This window comes from Mesoplodon bidens, assembly GCF_964165515.1.
Source record: "Mesoplodon bidens genome assembly, chromosome: 2".
In the NCBI taxonomy this organism is placed as follows: domain Eukaryota; kingdom Metazoa; phylum Chordata; class Mammalia; order Artiodactyla; family Ziphiidae; genus Mesoplodon; species Mesoplodon bidens.
The window spans coordinates 82,296,494-82,314,518 of NC_138177.1; the positions used below are offsets into that span (position 1 = coordinate 82,296,494).

General features: G+C 35.9%; 1 protein-coding gene across 4 annotated transcripts in view; it reads right to left on the minus strand.

The window, feature by feature from the left end:
* The window catches only part of MAN1A2 (mannosidase alpha class 1A member 2), a 150,456-nt gene that overhangs the window by 115,317 nt on the left and 17,114 nt on the right, over positions 1-18,025 (minus strand). For all 4 annotated transcript variants that reach the window (XM_081226513.1, XM_081226512.1, XM_081226514.1 and 1 more), the window contains exon 2: positions 4,129-4,384. In XM_081226513.1, the coding sequence (XP_081082639.1) occupies positions 4,129-4,384 (256 nt within the window). The remainder of the gene's footprint in view (positions 1-4,128; positions 4,385-18,025) is intronic.

The window sequence follows — 18,025 nt, forward strand, 5'->3', positions numbered from 1 at the left end:
CCCCTCTAGGTGGTCATAAAGCACCGATCTGATCTCCCTGTGCTATGCTACTGCTTCCCACTAGTTATCTGTTTTACATTTGGTAGTGTATATATGTCCATGCCATTCTCTCACTTTGTCCCAGTTTACCCTTCCCCCTCCCTGTGTCCTCAAGTCCATTTTCTAGTAGGTCTGTGTCTTTACTCCCGTCTTGCCTCTAGGTTCTTCATGACCACTTTTTTTGTTGTTGTTGTTAGATTCCATATATATGTGTTAGCATACGGTATTTGTTTTTCTCTTTCTGACTTAATTCAATTTGTATGACAGACTCTAGGTCCATCCACCTCACTACAAATAACTCAATTTCGGTTTTCTTTTTACGGCCGCTTCCCTTTTTAGAATGACCTCTGCCCTTTCCCCTCAGCCATACTTGGTATTCCCAAAATCTAGATCTTCCTTAATTCATCCATCCAAAAGTAAACTTTTGGTCTTCTTTTGGGGAAGGGAGGACAGCAGCTAGGATGCTTTGGCTAGAGAACTAGGGATCCAAGGGTTAAGAGCTCCTTTAAAAACTTTCAAATAGGGCTTCCCTGGTGGCGCAGTGGTTGGGAGTCCGCCTGCCGATGCAGGGGACACGGGTTCGTGCCCCAGTCCGGGAGGATCCCACATGCTGCGGAGCGGCTGGGCCCGTGAGCCATGGCCGCTGAGCCTGCGCGTCCAGAGCCTGTGCTCCGCAACAGGAGAGGCCACAGCAGTGAGGGGCCCACGTACAGCAAAAAAAAAAAAAAAAAAAAAGAAAGAAAAAACTTTCAAATAATCCTTTTCCAGCTCTATTTTATACCCCTGCCTTCAGAGGTAAATGGTGTTTCTAATTCTTGATACTTTCAGATATTCTGCAGGTATTCACATCACCTTGCCTCTTGTTAGCTTCTTCCCCTGCAGGCTTAGATCCCAACTTTCTCTGCTTACTAAGTCAGTTACCATAATGTTTAACAGGAGCCTACACAGGGATTCTTAATATGTTTTATGTTAATTTAAAAGAACCCTGGATAATATGGTATGCTCTATAGGATTCACTTAGCAGGTCTGGGTTGTCCAAACCCTGCACATCCTTAAAAAAGGTCTGGCCTGTGCCAGGCTCCTGGAAAATAACCTCTAAAGCTTTATTATCCTGCCTGTTAAGAGTATCTTTGTTTACCTGAAGCCTTGGGCCATGTCAGATAGTTTATGCTAAAACATGATTTATGGTGGGGACCTTGAACCACACGGTAGCAGCATGACCTCTGGAGGGGCTGAAGAACTAAGATTAGCCAACCCTACATAATGAACTCTTGATAAAAAAATGTGGACACCAAGGCTCGGGTGAACTTCCCTGGTTGGCAATACATTGTGCACATTGCCACAAATCATTTCTGGAAGAATTAAGCACTGTCCGTATCATTCCACTGGGAGAGAACAACTAGGAGTTTGTACCTGATCTCTACTGGACTTCATCCTATGTGCCTTTTCTATTGATTTTAATCGTATGTTTTCAGCTGAATACACCAAAACCATGAATGCAACAGTTCTGCTAAGTTCTGTGAGTATTCCCAGTGAATCACTGAGCCTGTGGGTGGTCTTGGGTCCTCTCAACACACACTGTTACCTATCTGAATTATTATGTACATCAGACAGTATTTCAATAAATTCTAATGACATCTAAAAAAAAAAAGGTCAGGCATCTGAAAAGAAATGTATCAAAGTCCTCAACACTGTCCAAAGAAAGTGCCTCAAGCAGCCTGAGTATAAAACATAGAATCCAAAGGTGAGGTAAAATCAGAGGACATATTTTATACCAATTCATAAGGCCATGCTTAAAATACCTGCAAATCTTCCATATTCATTACTAGAATATATCCAAATAGATATCTATTTGAACTAGACTTATCATCTTATTTTATGACGAATAATAGATTTGAAATATTGTTGATGCTATTACACTCAAAGTATTTTTCTTCATGAGCAGTACAACTACAAACTCCACCCAGAATTAGGAGTTCTAATTAACAAAGTTCTACTAAAATATTCACTAGATTTCCTCTCCCTCTGGTACTCTCTTTATCTCCAAATAACTCCAAGAATAACAAATTGACAGACTTCTGAGACCAAAAGAAATTTCAAAAATGTTGAAATCAATCCTTCCCTACTCTTCAATCCATTGAGACTCTTTGGAAGGATGTGTTCTTAATCTGCAGTATGGTTAAGTGGTATCACAACGGGTTCCTTGAAAGATGGCAGACATAATGGTAACTCTTCAGAAACATGTTTATGAGAAGATTTACATAATATCTAGCAGAGTTCCTAGTAACTAAACACTTAAGAAATTTCTTATTAAATGATAAATTGTTATGGATCTATTCTACATTATTTATAAAATACTGAACATCAAAAGATCTTTGAACACAAGGTGTGTAATGTAACTATCCAAACATTATATCAAAAATTTTAAGTATTCTATAATTATAATCGACATTAAGAGAGTTTTAGCTCTTACTGCCAACTTGCAAACTGAACTACAATTTTGACCTCAAAACAAACAAGATCAAAATATGACACCATAGATGGTACAAATACAGATAGATATTGGGTTGGGTGGCCAAAAGATTCATTTAGTTTTTTTCTGTAAGATGGCTCTAGTAGCACCTAGTTGTCTTTAACTTCATTCCAAACAATTTTATTAGATTGTATTGTGACAGATCTCACATCAGTGTGCATTAAAAATACAAAACAAAACTGGTGAATTTTTGTGCAGCCATTTTAATATTGAAGATGGAAGAAATAAAGCAACATTTTGGGCATATTATGCTTTATTATTTCAAGAAAAGTAAAAACGCAACTTAAACGCAAAAAAAGATTTGTGCAGTGTATGGAGAAGGTGCTGTGACTGATCAAACATGTCAAAAGTGGTTTGTGAAGTTTCATGGAGATTTCTCGCTGGATGATGCTCCATGGTCGGGTAGACCAGTTGAAGTTAATAGCAATCAAATCGAGACATTAATTGAGAACAATCAATGTTATACCACACAGGAGATAGCCAACATACTCAAAATATCCAAATCAAGCATTGAAAATCATCTGCACCAGCTTGGTTATGTTCATCACTTTGATGTCTGGGTTCCACATAAGTTAAGCAAAAAGAAAACTTCTTGACCATATTTCCACATAGTAATTCTCTACTTAAACATAATGAAAATGTTCTGTTTTGAAAACAAATTGTGATGGGCGATGAAAAGTGGATACTGTACAGTAACGTGGAATGGAAGAAATCATGGGACAAGCAAAATGAACCACCACCAACCACACCAAAGACCGGTCTTCATCCAAAGAAGGTGATGTTGTGTATATGGTGGGATTGGAAGGGAGTCCTCTATTATGAGCTCCTTCCGCAAAACCAAACAATTAATTCCAACAAGTACTGCTCCCAATTTGACCAACTGAAAGCAGCACTAAACGAAAAGCATCCGGAATTAGTCAACAGAAAATGCATAGTCTTCAATCAGGATAACCCAAGACCACATACTTCTTTGATGACCAGGCAAAAACTGTTACAGCTTGGCTGGGAAGTTCTGATTCATCCGCCGTATTCACCAGGCATTGCACCTTCCGATTTCCATTTATTTAAGCCTTTACACAATTCTCTTAACGAAAAAATTTCAATTCCCCGTAAGACTGTAAAAGGCACCTGGAATAGTTCTTTGCTCAAAAAGATAAAAAGTGTTGGGAAGATGGAATTATGAAGTTGCCTGAAAAATGGCAAAAGGTAGTGGAACAAAATGCTGAATACATTGTTCAATAAAGTTCTTGGTGAAAATGAAAAATGTGTCTTTTTTTTTTTATTTAAAAACCAAAGGAGGAGGGAGATGCATGAGGGAAGGGATGTGGGAACAGATGTATATGTATGACTGATTCACTTTGTTATAAAGCAGAAACTAATAAAAAAAATAAAATTTAAAAAAAATAAAAAATAAAAAAATAAATAAAATAAAAAAAAAACCAAAGGAACCTTTGGCCAGCCCGATAGATAGATAGATAGATAGATAGATAGATAGATAGATAGATAGACATATCCATATCCATAACCACCCCATATCATAAATCTCAGCTTATTACCTCTTTAATTTTTTCCCTTTTCTCTCTTAGGTCATTATCTTCTGGGTCTCCACCATGTGTTCCTATAAGGTTTGGTATAGGAACTGCTGGCAGTGGCTTTTTCTCTTTTGTCTTCATTTCTTGGACTACCTTATTTTTCTCTGTCTGTATTTCTGCTCGGATTTCCTCTCTTGACTTTTTTAATTTTTCTTTTGCTTCTTCCAGGGCCTTCTCATGATCAGCTCGAATTTTATTTCTCAAACGTTCTTCTTCTTCCCTATAAGAAGAGGAGAAAAATAAACATAAAACTTAAAGTTTCCTCCACCAACCCCTGATAGTTGTTTTCTACTCCTGCCATTAAAAAGAATGATCCGTGAGAGAGGCTTGGATCTACCTGCCTGAAGAAGAGGATAAATATATCTTAGTATGAGAAAGAAAATGAGCTCTAGATGCTGAAGAGCAACCACCTCACACAGTGGAGAAAAAGGGAACCTAGAAAGTTACAATTTAAGGGCCAAGTGAAAACAGAAAATAGCAATCAATAACTTATTAGTAGACACATGAGAAAAAAAGAGAGAGAGAGAGAGAAAAGAGAGACCAGTGAAAAACTAGATGGGGGAGAGAAAATAAAAAATAGAAGTAAGTATCAAGAGGGGACCAAATAATAAACAACAAGGTCCTACAGTATAGCACAGGAACTATATTCAATATCCTACAATAAACCATAATGGAAAACAATATGAAGAAGAATATATATATGTATAAGTGAATCACTTTGCTGTACACCAGAAACTAACACAACATTGTAAATCAACTACACTTCAATTAAAAATAAAGAAAAAAGCTTAAGTAAATAAATAAATAAGAGCATTTCATAAACTGATATGAAGAGGGGACAAAATATAAACATAGGGTCAAAGAAAGAGAGAGAAGCAGAAAAGAGGATGGGAAATTTTTTATTTGTTAAATATACATCATACACTTCTAAAATTTTGGAAATTCCATCGATCTTGTAACACAATGGTCCAACTGATGTGAGCATGACCACTTAAAATCCTCTTGAGCCCTTGTTAAAAATACAGATTCCAATTTAGCTGGTCTGTATGAGACCCATGAATTTGTATTATTTAGAGCTCCTCTGATGATTCTGGAGTGCATATAGGTTTGGAAACCACTACTGCAGTAGATACCTACTGGGTTTCTACCCAGCCCTGAATCTTTTCTCCACCTCCACCCCAATCCACGTGAATGAATACAGGAGTGGTAGTTACTATTTTCCAAATCATCCAATGATGACTACTCTAAGGGGGTCACCAAAGTTACCTCTCCAGAAATTGAATTCAAACTATGGACTTACAACATTGCTGGTGAGATTGTAAAACAGTACAGCCACTTTGGAAAAGTTTAGCAGTTTCTTTAAAAACTAAACATGTAACTATCACAGAATCCTGCAATTGCCCTGGACATTTATCCCAGAGAAATTAAGGCTTATGTTCACACAAAAACCTATACACAAGCCAGTTACAAAAAGACATATATTATATGATTCCAATTATATGAGATTCTTAGGGTAGTCAAAATCATAGAGACAGAAAGTAGAATGGTGGTTGCAAGAGGCAGGGGGAAAAGAAAAAATAGGAAGTTATTGTTTAATGGGTATAGAGTTTCAGTTTAGCAAGATGAAAAGAGTTCTGGAGATGGATAGTGGTGACGGTTGCACAACAATATGAATGTATTTAATACCACTGCACTGTACAAGTAAAAATAGTTAAGATGGTAAATTTTATGTTATGCATATTTTACCACAATTTCAAATTTTGGGGGGGGGGGGAATACTATACAAAAATGTTTATAGCAGCTTTACTCATAACAGGCAAAAACTGGAAGCAACCCTTATGTCTTTCAACAAGTAAATGGTTAAACAAACCACTGTTTATACTGTGGTATAGCCACACTGTGGGAATACTACTCAGCAATAAAAAGAAATGATTCGTACACACAATTTGAATGCATTTCAAAGGTATTATGTCAGTGAAAGGAGACAGTCTCAAAAGTTACATTCTATATGATTCCTTTTACTTGATATTCTCAAAAAGACAAAAATAGAGGGATGATGACCATATTAGTGGATGACACAAGTTATGGATAAGGGGAGAGGTTAACTATAAGGGAATAATGCAGGACAGTTTTTCTGGATTATAGCATTGTTATATATCTTATTTCAGTGGTTGCACAAATGTGAACATGTGCTGAAAATCACAGAACTGTATATCAAGAGAGAAAAAAATCAATTCATAGCCTAGTATTTAAAATAAAATGTTAAATGTTTAGAGAAAAAGAAAATTGGATATCTTGCTGTGAAAAGGGGCTGATGAGGAAAACAGAGAAAACAGGAGGAATCACAGCAGAGCCAGAGTCAGGGACAAACAAGGCCATTCGGGTAGCAAGAAAAAGTCCATAGGGCCTGCAGACAGACTGGATATAAAAAAAGTATGGCACAGAGGAGCCAAGGTTGGCCCCAGTGTGCATCCAAGGGTAATCCCGGGCTGATCTGTTCAGGAGACTCAGGCAGATGAGGGCATCAGCAGCAGACAGGTGCTGAATAAAGTCTTAGATAAGATAACCAAGGTAAATACAGGCAGGTACCACCCAATCGCCTCCCAATCCCCCTCCCCCTCCTTACCAACAGAAAACATTGTGCCTAGGCCTAGAGAACAGATCCAAGAAGAATCATTTTATAGTTGGGAAAAAAGTACTTGAAGTAGAAGTACTTAAGTAAAAAGTTAGGAGACAAGGATTCCAGTTCCAGCTCTGCCCCAAACTCACTCAGCAACCTGGCACAAATCACTCAAAAACCTCTAACATAAGTACTTTCTTCAATAAAAATAGGAAAACAAATAATACTATCCTAATACACTTGGCTACACTTATCCAAGGTAAGTACAAGTATTTAACAAAATTGTAATTTTCTATACAAACATAAACCATTAATTATATCAAATCCTCCAATCTCTGTTTCAAAACACAAGTGAATGCAGCAATCCCCACAATTTACCAAAGAATGCACTTCATTCCTGCTTTTCCTTTCTTCCTTAAGAACATCTTTCCACAATAATCATTTAGTAGCACCATGAGTTTTCTTTCTCATTTTTTCCCCTATGTATCTCAAATTTTTATTTTTATTTTGATCTCTTTTCAAGGAGCTCCTCAAATTTTGTTTTAGTGCCCAAATTTCTAGATTTTAAATTACACCAGCTGGATCAAATGTTCTGGATGTTTATTTTCACCTGAATGATCTTTCTTTTACTTAACGTATTTTTAAGATTTTTTTTAACTTTGATATCTTCAACAGATAATCATGTTGAACTTCCATTTGCAAATGTCTCTTGCTTTTCATCAGTGCCTTATATCTTTCTATGTAGTAAAGAATTTGGCCTTGCCCAAAGAGAAGTCTGGCCTTGTCCTCAGCTTCTGGGAGGTAATCTGTCAAACTTCATAGAAGTGTCCTTGTTTATGGTGGGTGCTGGCCACACCAGATTTTAGGATGGGGTTGGCCACATCCAATAGTCCTAGGGTGGGGGCTGGCCATGCTAAAAAAATCCAACAATACAACTTAGGGTAAGGGTTCTGGGTCACAAAGTATGAGCCAACATGGAGACTGAGTTCAACTATGTGGGAATTAATCATGCCTTGAAAACTCTGGACGCCAAAGCTCACGTGAGCTTAGGTGGGTGGCAACACATACTGTCACACATTGATGCTGGGAGAGTAATGTCCTGACTTTACAAGAAGAGGACACCAAAAGCTCCACATTTGGAACCTTCCTGGAATTTATCCTATGTGCTTCTTTCCCTTGGCTGATTTTAAACTCCATCCTTTCTCTGTAATCTATAATCCTTTCATGAGTGTGATAACTTTCAGTGAGTTTTGTGAGTCCTAGCAAATTATCAAACCTGAGGGTGGCTTTGGGAGTCCCCTGAAATTTCAGGTGGTATCCGAATTAAGGGTGGTCTTATGGAGGACTGTGCCCTCAAACTTTGCAGTTTGGCTAACTCTGGGTACCATCCAAGGCTTCCAAAAAAAAATCTAATCTTAAATCTACAGGTTCTCATGAGATTTGAAATTACTTTTTCAATTATATCCTATGTGTAATAGTTAAATCACTCTTTGATATCCCATAAGTAATATTAGGTTTGGGGTTTTTTTTTAGTTGTTGTTGTCTTGTTTTGTTTTGTTTTTGTTTTTTCCTTCCACACACCCTTGATCTTTGAAAATCAAAGGCAAATGACAAAACTGATAATTGTTGTTGGGTTAGATATACCAGGCACTGACTTAGTCAACTACTTAGATTATCTTATTTAATCCTCATACCAACTTATGAGGCACCTTATATTTAACACTGTTCTCCATCTTATTAGGAAAACACTAAAGCACAAAGAGAAAAAGGAATTTGCTCAGGGTCACAGAGCTAGTAAGTAGAGAGCCTAGGTACAAACACGTGCATTTTGACTTCTTAAACTATGCAAATACTGCCTTTCACACAAAAGATTAATTTTATTTAAGAGATTGTCTCTACTGTGTAGACACTGATACCATTCTCTCAATATCTTGCTCCCTTCCTCCTTAGTCTTAGAGCCATCAATTTTTAGCTAAGCATATGCTCCTGCAAAATAAAAATTCTATTTTTCAGCTTCCCTAATTGAAACTGCCCTATAGATCAGAAACAGACTTCTACTTTGATTAAGCTTAAGCCACTATTATTTTGTGATTTTTATGGCTGGTGAATGACCTAGTCTTTACTGAGCCACTCTCCACCCTAGATGTTCTCTTTCCCTGAGACTCTCGTTAGTATCTGAGGGCTGATTTGCCAGAAATAAACTAACCAAGTAATAGATTTCCCTCTCCAATTAGAGTGTTTAAATAAGTCATGTTTGGAAATATTCTGAAAGACAAATACAATCCTAGATTACAGAAGAATAGATAAAATTACATTGAAATCTTGTTTGGCAAAGATTTAGGTGAATATACATTCCCCTTTTATATTCACTGCATCCTTCTTTACTAGAGTTTTACTCTTCACCTACAAGCATGAAGTCTCATCCACCCTTAAAAAATTAAATAAATAAAAACTTCCCTCAAAACTGCCTCCAGCTCCATCTTCATTGGTGTCTCCCCTCCTTCCTTTTACCGTGATACTTTTTCAAAGAGTACTACATTTGCTGTTTCCACTTTCTCTAACCTCACATCTCTTCTATCCACCACAGTTAAAAACTGATAGCTAAGTTTTTCCTTTCTTTGAATTCCCTCTTTCTCATACCTGCCTTTCCAACCATCATCGATGCACCCCCAAAATGTTGTATTCCATCCTCATTTCTGTTCTTACTCTATATACCTTCCTATTCAACATCATCCAGCTGTATTTCCTCAACTATTCTATCAAAATATTTATAGTCAGCCTTTTCCACTTTACTAAGTACTCCAGATCCAAATTTCTAACATCATGTAAGACACTTGCCAAACACCTCTAATTTAATGTGCCCAAAACAGAACTGAATGATTACCATGGAAAAAGGACAATCACAGGCTAAGCTCATTCATGAACAGATTTTTTTTTAGTATTAGCAAAGTTATCAGTAACATTTAAAAAATAGAAAAAAAAATTCATCATAACTAATTGGACTTATCCCAGAAATGAGAATAGTTTAACATCAGAAAATTCTATCCACGTAATCTACCTATTATTAAAGAAAAACTGTACAAAGTAGAAAGAGAAAAGTGACAAAATTCAACACCCATTCTTAAAACTCTACAGCAAAGGAGAAAAAGAGAACTTCAATCTAATAAAAGATATCTTCCTATACCTAGAGCAAATAACATTCTTCATAGTGAAACTTTAGAAGCGTTTCCTTCAAAATGAGAGAAACAAATAAGGATGCTCACTATCACACTTCTATTTGATTGTACTTCTAGCCAGCAAAGTAAAACAAGAGACGAAAGTAAGATTAAAATATAAGAAAAAAATTAAAGTTCCAAAAAAAATGCCTTCTATGACAGATAACATACTTTTTATATAGAAAATCCAAAGAATCTACAAATTATTATAAATAAAAGTACAACAAGGAAGGGAAAGAAACTATCTAACAGACAGAAGGTACTCAGTAATTTCCTTCTCTTCCTACTCATTGGGTCTCATTTTTCTAGACTCCAAGCATTTAAACTTCTGTTGATAACATTCTTTCCTCATATTGATAGAACACTTTTTTACATCAGCTTTCATTCCATCCATTATTTCCTTGCTAAGATTTTCAGGCCCTGTTCTTTGACCTAGATTTAAGAAACATGAGAGCCCTTAAAGACTTTGGCATATATTAACTACCCTCAACCATTATAAGGGAATTTTGCTAAACTGACCCTTACTAATCTCCAAATTCTATGAAAACTCACCAAAGCCCCTATGAAGTGACTTTTAAAAAAATGCTGAATAAATCAACAATGTAATTCTATCTTTTAAAAGAGAAAAGACACTGCCCATACAATGGTCCTTGTTTTTAAAAACAATGTTAGATACTAAATAACCTTTCAAACACCCTAAATTTTAATAACACCCTAAAGATATTTCAGAGGATCCAGGAAAGCACAACAAAAATAGCTGAAACAGTTATGTAAATAGCTACTTATGTACAAGTATAGGCCAAGAATGGTTTTAGGAAACAACTATAGGAGAGTGAGCAACCAGTACAGAAAATACTCAAATAACAGTATTCTACAGAGCTCAGTGGCAAGTGCCTAAAGGAATTAAGCCCTTCCAAAGAGAAATGTCACTCCTTCAACGTCATGAATAACTCTTTAAACTCAAAGTAATCAAGAGGTATCAACCATTATAAGGGAGTTGTTCACAAATACAGTCTAAGATTATTTGCAACAGCAAATTAAAATACCCCATTTGCACAGAATAACACTGTCATATAAATAACAAAGAACTTTCTGAATGTTACCCTTTTAAGCAAAATCATGTATTCTTCCAGTGTACTGATTATATTATATAGTTAAGAACCAAACAACACAAATTCTATCACACTTGGGCTCACAAATTCTATAAGAGTGAATCCCATTCTTAAGAAAACATGTTGGGCTTCCCTGGTGGCGCAGTGGTTGAGAGTCCGCCTGCTGATGCAGGGGACACGGGTTCGTGCCCCGGTCCAGGAAGATCCCACATGCCGTGGAGCAGCTGGGCCTGTGAGCCATGGCCGCTGAGCCTGCGCGTCCAGAGCCTGTGCTCCGCAACGGGAGAGGCCACAACAGTGAGAGGCCCGCGTACCGCAAAAAAAAAAAAAAATGTTAATAGAAAAGTCCAACTGTTTCTCAATACAAGTAATTGTCAGGATGAAAGCAATTCAAGGTGAAGCACAGAGAAATTCACTGACCCTCAGCTTCTACACCAAATCCAAGTACTCAAGTCACGTAGCTCCCACAAATACCAACTTCTTTAGTGTCCCCACTTTAATAAAGCAGTTGATGAACCATCAACACATACTCACTGTCTCTATCTTAAATTTAGTTAGATACAGGTCATTTATGTGGGTATTAAAAGATTTTATTTACATAAAGAGCTGTTACAGATTAATCTAACTTGGGTTTTAGGGGATTTTAGTTTGAATTAATGGTAATTTCAGGTTAAATAGTTATCAGTCATTGAATTAACTTCAGCCTAACTCAATGATAATCAACAAATATTTACCAAATGTGAGTGGCATTGAGCTAGATGCAGGGAATATAAGAAAAATAAGATACATTATTTGCCCACAGGAGTTCACAATCTAATAAATATGTAAACAAAGTAAGCACCAAACAGGAAGATCACAGCAGAGGAAGTAAATAACTACAGGTGAGGTACCAGGGGACCATAGGTTAGATAGAAGAGGTATCTAACAGCATAGGCATTTTCTAATAAGCACACGAGTACAACCTGAAAACAGATTTACACAGGAAATAGCATTAGAAAGGCATGATCTTCAAATAGAAATTAAAAGGAAAAAAAAGAAAAAACCGAGTTTGCCAGGCAGATCAAGAAAATAAGCACATACTAAGTAGAAGTAATCGGAAAGATCCATAGGGGGTTTAAAGAAAAAAAGAACTCTCTATAATCTGGGATATATTATCTTTTATTTAACCAATTCTCTGATAACACACATTTGGATCATTCACAATATATCATGTTATAGCTTCAGGGGACATTCTTAAACACTTCTTGGGCAATGATGTAAAGATTTTCCAAGAATAAGTTCTTAGAAGAATTTCTAAATTAAAGAATATGTACTTTAAAGTAGTTGATATTTACTAAAATAGTTGATTACTAAATTGTTCATCACAAAAATTCTATTAATTTACACTTACACCAACAGTATAAGTGCAAGAGGAGCCAGCCGATCAATGTTCACTGCACCCTAGATATAACCAATCTTTTTAAGTGGAGGAAAAAAATCTAGGTCATGAAAGGTAAATGTTTATTAATGGCATCACAAATTAACAGAAAAAATAATTTACATTTATTATACACACCAAAAAGATATAAACTTTCTATCAGATGCCACCTAACTGCAAAGTAATTAAAGAAGTCATGAACACATGTAACTTTATAAATAAACTTACAATATAACCCTATAGAGCTAAACATAAACAGTTTTAGATACACAAATACATATAATTGTACCAAATCTCAATTTAGCACAATGATTGGCATCATCTTTTAGATGCCAGGGTCTGGTTCCTTATTAAAGAAAGGAACATTGCATCTCACTTCCTGATAACCCTGTCCATACGTCAGAAATGCATAAATTAATGAAATAAATGCATATTCGGAAAAAAAGAAAGGAAGAAAGGTAAGGTAACAACTTATCTGAACTCTCAAAAAATACCAAAGACCTAAATGCATATACTTGAGCCTCACCTAGGTGAAAAGACATCTCTCAGACCCTCAGAATCTGACTCCAAAGATAATACTATATGCTTTAAGACAATGTTAAGATCTGAATCTAAGGTTTAACTTTCTCAGTAGTGTCCAGCTGAAAATTAATCCCCTGTAATATTCTCCAATAACCCCAATACTTAGTATAATGCTTGGTACATCATACTCAAAAACACTTGCTTAATAAGTGAATGTGATATCACTAAGGAGAGACCAAGAGACCTACACAAGTAACAGAGGTTGATATTATAAATATGTAAATGTCAAAAATGTAAAAGGAAAAACAATACACACATTGTTCTTTGTAGTCTCCAGATTACTTCACATCCTTTTTTTTTAAACTATTTACATAACTTATCTCTAAAGCTCTTATTAAGACATGGAGAACAAAAGAACAGACACTTTCAATGGCATCTTTCAATACTGAGGTTAGGAAATTATAATCTTAAAGAAATTTTGGCATTGGGGTAATAAGAGCCTTCACAGGGTCTGAGGCCTGAATTACTCAAGCACTCTTGTTTTCCATAGAATCTATCCTAAAGTTTTATATGAGAGATGTAATTGTTAACTGAGCTCAAAAATGACACCTGGAAATACTTTTGTAAATATACCTATTACTTTCAGGCTGGTATAAAAAATGTCCAGTAAGTTTTACTTTTAAACTTATGAGAAATAAGAATGTATAAAAACAGCATTTCAGTCATTTACACTCTTTAAATTGGTACATATTTCATTATATAAATAATCATAATATGATATAAATGAATTAGTCATTTATAAAATGATTTTTTTTTTTTTTTTTTTTTTTGCGGTATGTGGGCCTCGCGCTGTTGTGGCCTCTCCCGTTGCAGAGCACAGGCCCCGGACGCGCAGGCTCAACGGCCATGGCTCACGGGCCCAGCTGCTCTGCGGCACGTGGGATCTTCCCAGACCGGGGCACGAACCCTTGTCCCCTGCATCGGCAGGCGGGCTTTCAACCACTGCGCCACCAGGGAAGCCCCATAAAATGATTTTTTAATCTTAATTTTTATATATAGAAATGACACTAATTCCTATTTAGTATGCACTTTATTTTCAAAGTATCTGTAATGCCTTGAACTAAATTACTACACATTCTTCAGTCCCCACTTCATAAAATTACTGGTATTTCATATGCATGAGCTGGAAGGAAGCTTTAAAGGTTCATTCAATTCCTTCATTTCATAAATAAGGCACAAAGGAAGTTAAATAGCTTGATGAAATGCATCCAGCAAGGACAACACTGAAACTAGAGCCCCTATCTCTTAACACTGAGCCCAATGCCCTTTTAAATATACAATGATGCCTTCCTTCTGGACTACATAAAATTCCAAGATAAATCATTGGAATCAATGCCTTTTAAAGTGGATGTTGCTTTATAATAAATCCTAAAAGCCAATCTGTAAATAAATCTTCATCCATGCCTCATTACAACCATGTTCTAAAAGGGAAAAAAATCCAGCAAAAATTTAATGACAGTCAAAACAAAGTTTCCTGACAGAATTTGCACAATTATGGAAAAAGAAAGTAGCAAACATTTTCCTAGCCAAGAATATGTAGTCAGCGTAAACCATAAGTTAAATATTTTTATAACCTTCAAACAATAGTAAACATAACATTTGCCCAGTTAATCAATTAAATTAATGTTTACCACATACTACAGATTTTAAGTAGATGCTTAGCTTCTGTGATGCCAACTTTCTAACTATGGCAAGATCTAGATTTTAAAGTGTTCATATTTGTAAAAATAAGATGAGTAATACCTAACTTACAGGTCTAATGTAAAGACTAAAGGTTAAACATGTGAAAACACTCATCACATACTCTCTACTGTTATTTTTTTTCCTAAAGAAGGAAAAATTCAGTGTGAGGACATGCAAAATACCTTAGATACATGTGTATGAAAAAGTTTTTTCTAGAAAGGGCAAATATGAATAATTCCTGAGTTTTTAAAATTATTTTTAATAAAGAACCTTTATTAAAGACCATATCCTTCTCACTTTAAGACATCATTCGTCCTACTTTTGCATCTTATCTCTCAATACCTCTTAGCATTTTGTGTACATCTTCTCTTGTGGAATTTGTCACCTTGCCATGGACATCGTTTATTCAAGATATATACTTTTCCAGATGGCTTCAATGGGGAATTTTACCAAACATACAAAGAAGAACTTATACCGATCCTTCTTAAACTCTTCCGAAAGACTGAAGAGGAGGGAACACTCCCAAAGTCATTCTATGAAGCCACCATCACCCTGATACCAAAACCAGACAAAGACAATACCAAAAAAGAAAACTAAAGGCCAATATCTCTGATGAATATAGATGCAAAAATTCTCCACAAAATATTAGCAAACCAAATCCAACAAGACATAAGAAAGATCACACACCACAATCAAGTTGGATTCATCCCAGACTCACATGGATGGTTCAACATATGCAAATCCATCAATGTGATACACCACATCAACAAAAGAAAAGACAAAAATCACATGATCATCTCAATACACACAGAAAAAGCATTTAATAAAATTCAACATCCAATCATGATAAAAGCTCTTACCAAAGTGAGTAGAGAGGGAACATATCTCAACATAATAAAAGCTATGTATGACAAACCTACAGTTAACATAATACTCAATGGTGAAAAGCTGAAAGTCTTCCTGCTAAAATCCAGAATGCCCATGTTCACCACTTCTATTCAACACAGTATTAGAAATCCTAGCCACAGCAATCAGAAAGTAAAAAGAAATAAAGGGTATCCAAATTGGAAGAGAAGAGGTAAAATTGACATTATATGCAGATGACATGCTACTATATATAGAAAATCCTAAAGACTCCACAAAAATCTACTAGAACTGATAAATTCAACAAGGGAGAAAGATACAGGATTAATATACAGAAATTAGTTGCATTAATGCTCACAATGAAATATCATAAAGGGAAAGTTAAAAATCCAATCCCTTTTAAAATCGCATCAAAAAAAAAATACTTAGGAATAAACCTGACCATGGAGATGATGAAGGATTTATATGCTGAGAACTATAAAACACTGATAAAGGAAACTGAAGATGATTCAAAGAAATGGAAAAATATCCCATGCTTTTGGATTAGAAGAATCAATACTGTTAAAATAGCCATACTACCTAAAGCAATCTACAGTGTTAATATGATCCCTGTCAAATTACCCATGACATTTTTCACAGAACTAGAACAAATAATTCTAAAATCTATATGGAAACATAAAAGACCCAGAATTGCCAAAGCAATCCTGCAGAAAAAAAACAAAGCTGGAGGTATAACCCTCCCAAACTTCAGACAATACTACAAAGCTACAGCAATCAAAACAGCATGGTATTGGGAATTCCCTGGCACTCCAGTGGTTAGGACTTGGTGATTTCACTGCCAGGGCCCAGGTTCAATCCCTGGTTGGGGAAATACACAAGCCATGCGGCATGGCCAAAAAGGAAAAACAAAACAAAACAATATGGTATTGGCACAAAAACAGACATATGGATCAATGGTACAGAATAGAAAGCCCAGAAATAAACCCACACACCTACGGTCAATTAATTTGCAACAAAGGAGACAAGAAAATACAATGGAGAAGACAGTCTCTTCAGCAAGTGGTGTTGGGAAAGCTGGACAGCCGCATGCAAATCAATGTTAGAACACACCCTCACACCATACACAAAAATAAACTCAAAATTGCTTAAAGACAAATATAAAACATGACTCCATAAAACTCCTACAAGAGAACACAGGCAAAACATTCTCTGACATAAATCGCACCAATGTTTTCTTAAGGCAGTCTCCCAAGGAACAGAAATAAAAGCAAAAATAAACAAATGGGACCCAATCAAACTTACAAGCTTTTGCACAGCTAAGGAAACCTCCAACAAAACAAAAGACAACCTACAGACTAGGAGAAAATATTTGCATATGATGCGACTGACAAGGGCTTAACTTCCAAAATATACAAACAGCTCATACAACTCAGTAACAAAAAAACAAAGAACCCGATCAAAAAATGGGTAGATTACCTAAACAGACATTTCTCCAAAGAAGACATACAAATGGCCAACAGGCATATGAAAAAATGCTCAATATCACTAATTATTAGAGAAATGTAAATCAAATCTACAATGAGGTACCACCTCATACTGGTCAGAATGGCCATCATTAAAAGGTCTACAAATAACAAAGGCTGGAGAGGGTGTGGAGAAAAGGAAACCCTCCTACCCTGCTGGTGGGAATATAAATTGGTGCAGCCACTATGAAAAACAGTATGAGGTTCCTTATAAAATAGAGCTTAAAAACAGAGCTGCCATATGATTCAGCAATCCCACTCCTGGCAATAGAACCGGAAAAAACTCTAATTTGAAAAGATACATGCACCCCCATGCTCATGGCAGCACTATTTACAATAGCCAAGACATGGAAACAACCTAAATGTCCATCAAAAGATGGACATATATACACTACCAAATGTAAAATAGATAGCTAGTGGGAAGCAGCCGCATAGCACAGGGAGATCAGCTCGGTGCTTTGTGACCACCTAGAGGGGTGGGATAGGGAGGGTGGGAGGGAAGGAGACGCAAGAGGGAAGAGATATGGGAACATATGTATATGTATAACTGATTCACTTTGTTCTAAAGCAGAAACTAGCACACCATTGTAAAGCAATTATACTCCAATAAAAACATAAAATAAGATAAAATAAAATAAAAGCCAAAAAAAAAAAGATGAATGGATAAAGAAGGTGTGGTATATTTACACAATGGAGTATTACTCAACCATAAAAATAGTGAAATAATGCCATTTGCAGCAAAATGGATGGACCTAGAGATTATCATACTAAATAAAGTCAGAAAGAGAAAGACAAATATTGTATGATACCACTTATATGTGAAATCTAAAATACGACACAAATGA